Below are 11,341 nucleotides of genomic sequence, written 5' to 3' on the forward strand. Positions count from 1 at the left end.
CCATCGACAGATACCCAGGCTGCCTCCACATCTTGGCTGCAAATAATGCTGCAACGAACATACGGATGCACACATCCCCTCTAAATGGCATTTTGGGTTTTTTCAGATAAATACCCAGAAGTGGGATTACTGGGTACTTCTTTGTCTCTTGTTATAACCTTTGTTTTAAAGTCTATTTTGTCTGGTAAAAGTATTGCTACCCCAGTTTTTTTTGTTTTTTTCTATGTCCATTTTCATGAAATATCTTTTCCATCCCTTTACTTTCAGTCTGTGTGTCTTTTGATCTGAAGTGAGTCTCTTATAGACAGCATATGTAAGGGTTTTGTTTTCTTATCCATTCAGCGACCCTATGTTTTTGATCAAAGCATTTAATCCATTTACATTGAAAGTAATTGTTAGATATGTAACTGTTGCCACTTTATTATTCATAATTTTGACCTTTTGTTTTGTTTTATTTTCATCTCAAAGAAGTCCCTCTAACATTCCTTGTAATACTGGTTTGGTGGTGATGGACTCCTTTAGCTTTTTCTTGTCTGGGAAGCTCTTTATCAGGCCTTCGATTTTAAATGATAGCCGTCTGGGTAGAATAGTCTTGGTTGTAGATCCTTGCTTTGCATCCCTGTGAGTATTTCCTGCCAATCACTTCTGGCCTGCAAAGTTTCTGTTGAGAAATCAGCTGGCAATCTTATGGGAGTTCCCTTGTAAGTTACTAGTTGCCTTTCTCTTGCTGCTTTTAGGGTTCTCTCTTTGTCTTTAACCTTTGCCATTTTAATTATAATGTTTCTTGGTGTGGGCCTGTTTGAGTTCATCCTGTTTGTGTGTCTATTTCCACTGCCAGGTTAGGAAAGTTTTCAATCATTATTTCTTCAAATAGGTTCTTGTTCCTTTCTTTCTCTCTTTTCCTTCTGGTACCCCTATAATGTGAATGTTCTTATGTTTCATGTTGTCCCAGAGGTCTCTTAAACAATTGTCATTTTTAAAAAATTCTTTTTTCCTTTTGCTGTTCTGATTGGGTGTATTATACTACCTTGTGTTCCAAATTGTTGATTCGGTCCTCTGCTTCATCTAGTCTGCTGGTGATTCCTACTAGTGCATTCTTCATTTCTGTTATTGTATTCCTCATGGCTGACTAGTTCTTTTTATAGTTTCTATGACTTTTTTTAATGCTTGCTATCTCTTTGTTGAAGTTGTCACTATGTTCCTTGAGCATCCTTATAACCAGTGAACTCTTACCTCTGGTAAGTTGCTTGCCTCCATTTTGTTTAGTTCTTTTTCTGGAGTTTTCTCCTGTTCTTTTATTTGAGACATATTTCTTTGTTTCTTCATTTTGGTTGCATCTCTATTTGTTTCTATGTATTAGGTAGATCTACTACATCTCTTGCTGGGTGGCCTTATATAATAGGTACCTTGTGGTGCCCTGGCACAGTCTCCCTGGTCACCTTAGCTGGGTGCTCCAGGAGTGTCCCGTGTGTGGGTTGTGTGTACCTTCCTGTTATGTTTGAGCCTTGATTGTTTTTGGGTGGGTAGGATTGATTTTCAGGCTGACTGGCTGTGGGGTTTGGCCATGTAGCTTTTGGGCTGCTGTGCTGGGGGGCTTGTCATACAGAGTGGTATTTGCCCCAGCAGGCTCTGGTGCTTGTTGAGACTGACCTTTGGGTGTGCCACTTGGGGGGCTAACTGGGTAATGCTCTGATGTGGTCTGAAACCAACCTCCAAGTATGTTGGGTGTGGGGCCTCTTGGGAGGGGCTCCAGTGCAGGCCCACGTCAGCCACTGCATGTGACCGGTGGAGGACTACCTGGTAGGAGATGCAAAGTGATGCATGATTGGTCACTGCCTGTGCTGGATCTGGAGGCGTGTCAGAGAAGCCACACTGCAAACTAAGGCTGGCTGCCACTAGTACCAGGCCTGGGGTAGCTCCACAAAAAGCCAAGACACACCGAGGCCTACTGCTGCCTTTTGTTGCCTGCTTCCGGTCGCCTACTCGGGCTCCAGTAAGATTTAGCTGCAGATAAAGCCTCCTGCAGTATGGAGTTGGGTGGGGCACGGTCTCAGTGAGTCAGCAGGGCGGAGCTTCGGCGTTCATCAAGCCAGTCAGATTCCGATTTGGCCATAAGTGTAGAGGGAGGGCTCAATGCAGGAAAGATACTGGTCACTTGCCGGCTGCATGGGAGCAGGGCCCCACACAGGGAAATTGCCGATTGTCCTCCAGACTGCTCATTGAGGTCACAACTCAGTCTGCCCCCCGTATGCCTCTGACACCCCCCAAGTCACCATCTCTCCCCTCGGAGCCCAGAGTAAGGGCTTGCGGGTGAGTGAGTCTGTGTGTGGGCCCTTTAAGAGGATGTCTGGATTTACCACTACCTTCCATTAGGTAAGGTCAGACTCCCCACTGTTTTTCACAGCCAGATGGGGGGGCTCTTTTCCAGGCACCAGTACTCCTGGATGGGGAGCCTGATGTGAGGTTGGGGTCCCTTGCTCCTCTGTGGGGAACCTCCGTCGTCGAGATATCCCTCCCACTTTTCATCTGCCACATGGATGTTTGGGCCCAGCTCATTTCGCGTCTCTGCCCCTCCTACCAGTTTCAGTGCAGCTTCTTCTTTACATCCTTAGTTATAAAACTTCTGTTTAGCTAGACTTCAGATGGTTCTCCAGGTTGATTGTTCTATAATTTAGTTGTAATTTTGATGTGTTCACGGGATGAGGCAAGCACAGCGTGTGTCTACTCCATCATCTTGGATTGTTTTCCTGTGTCTTCATATTTAAAATGGGTTTCTTATGGGCAACATATAATTAAGTGTGATTTTAAAAATCTGACATTACAGTACTTTATTTGTCTTTCAGTTGTAGTTAAGACTATGATGGTTAAAGTGGTGATTGATACAGCTGGATTAATGTCTACCACTACTTGTCTGTTTTCTATTTGTTGCCCTTGTCCTTTTCTTTATGTCTTCAGCCTTTTTGTTTTTTGCTTTCTCTGGCTTTAATTGAGCATTTTCCCTGATTCTTTTTCTTCTCCTCTCTTATATCAATTATTCATATTTTTGAAAAATTTTTTAGTGCTTGCCCTTGAGTTTTCAGTATACATTTACAACTAATCCACGGCCTCTGTCAAGTCACACTGTACTGCTTTGCTGTTGTACAAGTACCTCATAACCCACTATTCCCAATTCCTCCCTCACTGTACCTTGTCACGTTGATGTCATTTATTTTAATTGCCCATAGCTATAATTACAAGTACATTATAAACAAAATGTCGTGTGTTATATGATAACAAATACAAACAATATTTTACCTTCACTTATTTTTTCTAATTCTCCATGTTTATCATATATGTTATTTCTGATGAATTTTTGAACATTTTATTCAAAGTAGTTTGACTGGTGACAAATTTCCTCAATTTTTTTCTCTGAAAGTACATATTTATTTTTGAAGGAAAAGTTTGCCTGACACAATTTTAGATGATGTCTTTCTTCTTTTAAAACTTTAATATTTTACCCTTTCTTCTTGCTTGCATGGTTTCTAAAAAGAAGTTTGATTTAATTCTAATCTTTGTGTCTCTATAACTAAGGTGTTTTCCCCTCTGGCTTCTTTCAATATATTCTCTTTGTCTTTGATTTTTGTTTAGTGTGAACATGAGATACTTGGGTGTGAACTTTTGTTGTTTACCATGTTTCATGTTCTCTGACTGTCCTGGACTAACAGTTTGCCATCTATCAATTTTAGGAAAATTAGGTGATTGTTACTTCACTGGTTTCTTCTGTTCCTTTCTGTTTGTCTTTCTCTTGAGGTATTCCCATATTGTGTATGGAACCTTCTGTGTAAAGCAGGTTGTCTTAGGGTTCATGGCTATTGTGTTCTGTTTTTCTTTGTTGTTGTTTTTTTTTGTCTCTTAGACTTTACTGAAACAAATTTTTTTGAGTACAGGCGACGTTAAGAACAGAGTATTTGGGCATATTTCAAAATATCATGTTTATTATCTCTTTCCCAATTTTGGAGACACTGGGTTGCCCTATGACCAAATTCTCTGATAAATTCAAGAAGAGAAGTTCATTTCATGTTTTCTTTTTTATTTTTTTCTCTGTGAATTTGGGAATGACAGCTTCTGAGTTACTTAAATGCCAGACCAGAAACTGGCAATTGCCTGCTCTTGTTTTATTTATTTATTTATGCTTTTTGTTTGTTTTAGTTTCATGTGTACAAAACAACACAGTGATTAGACATTTACACCCCTCACAAAGTGATAACCCTAACAAGACTACCCATCTGACACTGTATGTAGCTATTAAAATACTATAATAATGGTATAATCCCTATGCTGTACTTTACGTCCCATGATTACACTTTTTAAATTTATAGTTGACATCCAATATTATTTTATATTAGTTTTAGGTGCACAGAATAGTGGTTAGGCATTTATATAATTTATGAAGTGATCCCCCTGATAAGCCCAATACCCATCTGACACCCTACATACTCTTTACAACATTATTGATTATATTCCACATACTGTATGTCACATCCCCATGACTATTTTGTAATTACCAATTTGTACTGTCTAATCCTTTCAGCTTTCTCACCTGCCTCCCTTCCCCAACCCAATCCCCCTCCCATCTAGCAACCATCAGTTTGTTCTTTGTATCTGTGAGTCTATTTCTGTTTCGTTTGTTCATTTATTCTGTTCTTTAGATTCCACGTATATATAAGTGAGGTCATACGGTATTTGTCTTTCTCAGTCTGACTTATTTCACTTTCCTGCTCTAGTTCTTGATGATTGATGGCTTTAGAGCCTCATCCCTCTTCCTTCCCCTATGCCCCACATCTATACAAGGTGATAAGAAACCTTGGTGCTCCCTCCTTTGTGGTAGCAAGTGATTGAATCCACACAAGCTCCCGCCCTTGTGTGTGAACTCTCACCCTAGTCCACACCCTAACCTCAATAATAAAAAAAAACCAAATCTGTACACCTTTCCTTCCTCTCACAGGCTATTTCATGCGTGCTTGAGAGGCCTGCCTTACTCTCCCCAGAGACCTCAATTATAGAAGCAATAATCTCTTTCATACCCTAGTGGCCTAGTGTGGTGTCATCATCTGCCCTCCCATGCTCAGAGGCTGAGCTCTCATGTTCCTTTACTCCACAGGGGAGCTTGGACATGACAGAAGAAGGGCGGGCAGCCTGTATGGTGCTTGGTCAGGAAAACTTCCTCTTGACTGGGGAGTGGAGATGTTATGTTCTGTTGGAGGAAAGCACTGCTGACACCTGTACGTATTTTATAATCATGAGCAAGTTCACCATCACACCATTGTGGATGTCAGTGCACTCCCTTGCAGTTGTTACCATGGACCCAAAGGGCCCACTTGCCTGCATGCACTCAAGCCAAATACCATATGAGCAGGAGATTGTGGCAAAGAAAGTAAAGGTTTATTGAAGGAGTTGGTGCCAAGTCTGGAGACACAGGTGGGCCTGTGCTCTCAAAAACATGGCTCCCCTGTCTCCTCTAGTGGCTGGATTATAGCAGGGCAAAGTCATTAATCAGGGTTACTATGGGAGCTGGGGTCATGAGCTCTACCGATTGGTCAGGAATAAGGCGGGGAGCATTTGGTCATGGCTTCAGGTCCTGGTGTCAATCATTGCCTTGTTCAGTCTCGTTTCCAGCGGATGTGGACTGTGGGCCCGTTCAGCTTTCGTAAGTCCAGATTTGAAACATAAGTGAGGCCAAGCTGTTACTTTTGTTTTATTAAAACCTTATTCTAGTTAGAGGTTTGGCTATTATATCATCGTCATGGTTGATGGACATGAAGTTTTACTCGTAAATGAATATGGTGTTGACCAGAACTTAATGTGCTGTGGGTTTAATGATTAAAAGGGATGGACATACAATATATGTACAGGCAGGAGGATCTGGGGAAAGAATGCAAGTGAGTAATGGTTCTATCAGAATAAGCAAAGCTAGCTTGGATTAAAGCAAAATGCATGTTAAAGAACTGAAGTTCATGCATGATTACAGTCTAACGCTCTTAACCATATCCTCAATGTCAGCAGGACCCAGGGTAGACTATTATGGTTGTACTGGAAAGAGAACTTCTGGCTTAGTATTATCTCAGTGTATGTGTCTATGTGTGCCAAAAATTGACTGGAAGCAGCCCTGAACACATGAGTACAGGGATTTGGTGGCCTAACTTGTCATGCCTTCTTCCTTGTCTGAGCTCTAAGTTTGAAATAACTTTCTAGACAATCAAATTAGACAGAGGGAGAAAGGGAGAACTGAATCTGTGATAAACATTACACAAGGTAAAAGCAATCCTGCATAAGAATGTTTCCATTCAGCCCCGTGCATATGGTTACTTCTAATGTCCTGGAAGAATTTAGGATATCATGGTGAGCTGGGCTTTGTTAACAGTTGTATTTCCACAGGCCTCCTGGATTCTCATGTTTGGTGATGGGAATAGAACAAAAACCTTGTAGCTCTTCACTATGTTTTTATTTGTTAAAACTTTATGTGGATGTTAACATCTGCCTCGTGGAGTGCCATAAATGGTGGACAGTAATGAAAGAAATGAAAGAATTTTTCTCTCAAGGAATTGATGACCTTAAAATGATAATAGTTGATTCACTTGAACAGCATTTCTATTTTTTTCCCAACATTCTCTGAACCCTGCCATTAGAAAAAAATAAGATGTAATGTGATCACAGTAAGAATGTGTAAATAATTTCAATGTGTTCATAATGCTGTTAAATTTATGAGGAAGTAATTGTGTTCAGAGATTAAATTTCTGATGATCTAGTCATAGAATCAATATTTGGAGACAACAGAATCATACATAACCTTCCTGTAAATGAAGGCTAGGTGTCTAATGCTGTCAGTCTCACACATCCTACTGTACACATATTTGGGGTGTTTTAGGACTCAGTGACCTTTGAGGATGTGGCTGTGACCTTCACCTTGGAGGAGTGGGCCTTACTGGATCCTTCACAGAAGAAGCTCTACAGAGATGTGATGCGGGAAACCTTCAGGAACCTGGCCTCAGTAGGTAAGGATGACAAGTTATCTTCACTTTGTCAGAGGACAAGAGTTTCTTATCCATCAACATGGTAAGATGTTTAATTTCTAAGATGTGTAATGTGGGAAGGGAGGACATTGCTAAATAAACTCGGCATGGTCACAGCTCATCATAGAACTAGAATCTAATAATTTTTCTATAAATTCTAATACTTTGGAATCATTTTTTTGGGGGTCTGCATTTTAGGAAAGAAATGGGAAGATCATGATATTGAAGATCAGTACAAAAACCAGGGGAGAAAAAGAAGGTGAGTCATACAATAGAAAGTAGTGTCTCAGGTGAGAAACTCATTATGCTGTGAAATTTTAAAAAGAAGCAACCAAAACAACTCCATCTTCAAATTTATTCTCAGAAAAATTTCACAAAATTACTGTCTTGTATGTGACATAGATGTTCAGTGTTTGAAAAGTAGTTCAAATGGAAAACGGCATTAATAAACCCTATATATGCATATCACACTTTTGATAATAGCAACACTGAAGTCTTCTTGCCAAACATTCAGTACATATATTGAATTTCAAATCATTCAGTCAAGGGGAAAACCTACAATTTTGCTATAAATCATGAAAATATAGTTCAAATATTCTAATGATTATAAAATCATTAATGAAGAATTCACTAGTAATGTGCTTCTCAATTTTTACAGAAGTCCAATGTTAGAGAGAGTCTGTGAAGGTGAAAAGAGTAGTCAACGTGGAGAAAATTTCAGCCTTATTCCAAATCTCAGTCTAAAGAAGAAAACTGTTTCTGAAGTAAAACTATGGGAGCATAGTATGTGTGGAAAAGTCTTTGTGCATCATTCATCCCATAACATGCACATCAGATATCACATTGGACACAAGCCATATGAGTATCAAAATTATGGAGACAAGTTATATAATTATGACATATGTGGCAGAGCCTTCAGCTATCTCCAGTGTTTTGACAAACATGAAAGAAATCAAAATGGAGAAAAAACCTATAAATGTAAGGAATGTGGGAAAACCTTTAGTTCTTCAACTTCACTTCAAATACATGAAAGATCCCACACTGGAGAAAAACCCTATGAATGTAAACAATGTAGTAAAGCTTTCAGTTGTCTCAGTTCTCTTCGACGTCATGAAAAAATTCACACTGGAGAGAAACCCTATGAATGTAAGGACTGTGGAAAAGCCTTCAGATATTATCAAAATTATCGAAGACATGAAAGTAAATTCATTGGAGAGAAGCCTTATGAATGTAAGGAATGTGGAAAAACTTTCATATGTTATCAAAGTTTTCGAAGACATGAAAGAAATCATGGTGGAGTGAAACCATATATATGTAAGGAATGTGGCAAAACATTTAGTTGTCTCCGTTATCTTCGAAAACATGAAAGAAATCACACTGGAAAGAAACCCTATGAATGTAAAAAATGTAGTAAAGCATTTAGGTATCCCAGTGATCTTCAAAAACATGAAAGAAATCACACTGGAGAGAAACCCTTTGAATGTATGGAATGTGGTAAAGCCTACAGAGATTACAGTTCCTTACAAACACATGAGAAAACTCATACTGGAGAGAAACCCTTTGAGTGTAGGGAATGTGGTAAAGCTTTCAGTTCTCATCAATGTGTTCAAATCCATGAAAGAAATCACACTGGAGAGAAACCCTATGAATGTAAAATATGTAGCAAAACATTTGGTTATCCCAGTTCTCTTCGATATCATAAAAGAACACATACTGGAGAGAAATCTTATGAATGTAAGGAATGTGGTAAAGCCTATAGATACCTCAGTTCCTTACGAATACACCAACGAATTCATACTGGAGAGAAACCTTATGAATGTAAGGAGTGTGGGAAAGCCTACAGATGTTATCAAAGTTTCCAAACACATGAAAGTAATCACACTGGAGAGAAACCATATGTATGTAAAAAATGTAGTAAAGCATTTAGTTGTCTCCATTATCTTCGAAAACATGAAATAAATCACACTGGAAAGAAACCCTATAAATGTAAAAAATGTAATAAAGCATTCAGGTATCCCAGTGATCTTCAAAAACATGAAAAAAATCACACTGAAGAGAAACCCTTTGAATGTAAGGAATGTGGTAAAGCCTACAGAGATAGCTCTTCCTTACAGACACATGAAAAAACTCATACCGGAGAGAAACCCTTTGAGTGTAAGGAATGTGGAAAAGCCTTCAGATGTTATCAAAGTTTTCAAACACATGTAAGAAATCACACTGGAGAGAAACCATATGTATGTAAAAAATGTAGTAAAGCATTTACTTGTCTCCGTTATCTTCGGAAACATGAAAGAACTCATACTGGAGAGAACCCGATGAATGTAAGCAATGTAGAAAAGTCTTCATTTATCACACAACCTTTTGAAAATGTGAAAATGTACACTGGAGAAAAACCTTATTAATGTGCAGAATGTGGGAAAGGCTTCAGTTATCCCAATTTCCTTCAAAAGCATAAAAGGACTCACTGCATAAAAACTCTTGAGTGTAAACAGCATGGGAAAGACTTGAATTGGTCCATATTCTTACAAGTGAAAATTCCCCCACCAAAAAAAAAAAAAAAAATGTAAGTAATGTGAGAAAGCTTGATAGACATTAATCCATATATAATGTGCCAGAAAGTTGTCAACATGAAAGAGTTCTCATTGATGTTGTAAATATAGTGTTTATTGAACCTTTTATTACAATGCATCATTGGACTGTGGATTTCTACTAATGACTTTCAGAAATGAATATTCACAAGATAGTGAGAGTTGTTTTTCAATAATAGTACATAATATTAATAGCTAGTGCTTTTTCCTTAAAGCATTTAATAATACTTTCTCTCCATTCTGATGCCTGTTAGATACATGGGAAAATTGCAGTGTACTTTTTATATGCAGTTAGGTTAAATATTTTTTATAATGGTTTTTTTTGTTGTTCTGTTTTAGGGGACCATTGAAAAATGACAGTTAGGTATCTGGGTTTTCCTAGTGGCTTGTGGCCATTCTTTATATCCTTAGTTCATTATGTATATTCTATCTATCCCTCTGACAAAGCTCCTTTGTTGTGGTGATGAATATAGGCACCTTTTTCCAAAAAATTGAAATAAATTTTATGTATGGAAACTTTAGGAAAAAATATAGTTGTGTGAATTATTTTCATATATGGCCTTTTGCTTTTTGTCCTTCTTTTGGGTTAATATTTTGTGAGTAGACTTTGAAAGAAGACGAGGGATCTGTGATAGGGCAACAAAATCTAGAGCTGGAGATTTTCCCGCCCATTGGGTAATAGTAGGAGCTTGATTTTCAGAATCCATCTCCTTTAGGGTCCTTGTTAGTATTTATTAATGGCCTCATTTGCACGAGATTTGGAAGGCAAAAACAAAGAAGACTTTAGTCAGATTTTGAAGCCCCATTCACACTGACAGATACGAGTTGTGATCAAACAATGCAGTGAATGTTTAAATAAAAAAAATTATCACAGTAAAAGACACATTGCCATTAATCCCTCTCAGAATTCTCCCCCTTGTTTTGAACACACTTATCCCATCGTTCTTGCCACTTTCTGAAGCAGTTCTGGAAGTCCTCTTTCGTGAGTGTCTTTAGTTGTGCTGTTGTGGCTGCCTCGATGTCCTGAATCATTCTGACTTTGAGGAAGAGCCAGAAGTTGCACGGTGCAAGATCTGGTCAATAAGATGGTTGAGGAAACACCATAATGCTTTTATTTGACAGAAATTGCCGTATAATGTTTTTATTTGATAGACGTGATATGGGACACGGAGCATTGTCATGATGGATGATGATTTATGGCACACTTTAAAACACACCTTCTCTCAACCATAGCTCACACCTGACCGACTGCATCAAACAAGTTGAAACTAATCAAACACTGTTACTAAGGTCAAGGCAATGCTTCCCATATTGAAGATCCCTGCCTGCCCGTTGGATGGCACTTGGTAGCAGCAGTCACCATATTTCTTGATCACAGTGGAAAGCCTCCATTTCCCACTTTGCTTGTGATATGGCAAATTCTGTCAAATAAAAACATTACAAATTTGTTATTTGCCTTATTCAATTGATCTGGCACTGTGAGACTTCTGGCTCTTCCCAAAGTCAAAATGACCATTAAAGGTAAATGTTTTGAATCAATTCAGGACTTCAAGGTAGTCACGACAGCGCAATTACAGACACTCATGAAAGAGGACTTCCAGAAATGTTCCAGAAAGTGGCAAGAACAATGGGATAAATGTGTTCAAAGCAAGGGGGAGTATTTTGAGGGGGCTTAATGGCAATGTCTCTTTTACTGTAATTTTT

At 38.7% G+C, this 11,341-nt stretch overlaps 1 protein-coding gene across 4 annotated transcripts in view; it reads left to right on the forward strand.

Moving 5' to 3' along the window:
• Positions 1 to 9,611, forward strand: part of LOC109454375 (uncharacterized) — a 54,887-nt gene extending 45,276 nt beyond the window's left edge. For 2 of the 4 annotated variants that reach the window (XM_088792534.1, XM_088792535.1), the window contains exons 2-4: positions 6,905 to 7,031; positions 7,248 to 7,308; positions 7,708 to 9,598. In XM_088792534.1, coding sequence (XP_088648660.1) covers positions 6,905 to 7,031; positions 7,248 to 7,308; positions 7,708 to 9,451 — 1,932 coding nt within the window. In that variant the 3' untranslated portion in view covers positions 9,452 to 9,598. Of the gene's footprint in view, positions 1 to 3,408; positions 5,262 to 6,904; positions 7,032 to 7,247; positions 7,309 to 7,707 lie in introns of those variants that run through there. The other 2 variants (XM_074338122.2, XM_088792533.1) reach the window with 2 other exon arrangements.
• Positions 9,612 to 11,341: the final 1,730 nt, after the last annotated feature.

Source organism: Rhinolophus sinicus, chromosome 15 (assembly GCF_057876585.1).
Source record: "Rhinolophus sinicus isolate RSI-liver-muscle chromosome 15, RSI-T2T, whole genome shotgun sequence".
Lineage (NCBI taxonomy): Eukaryota > Metazoa > Chordata > Mammalia > Chiroptera > Rhinolophidae > Rhinolophus > Rhinolophus sinicus.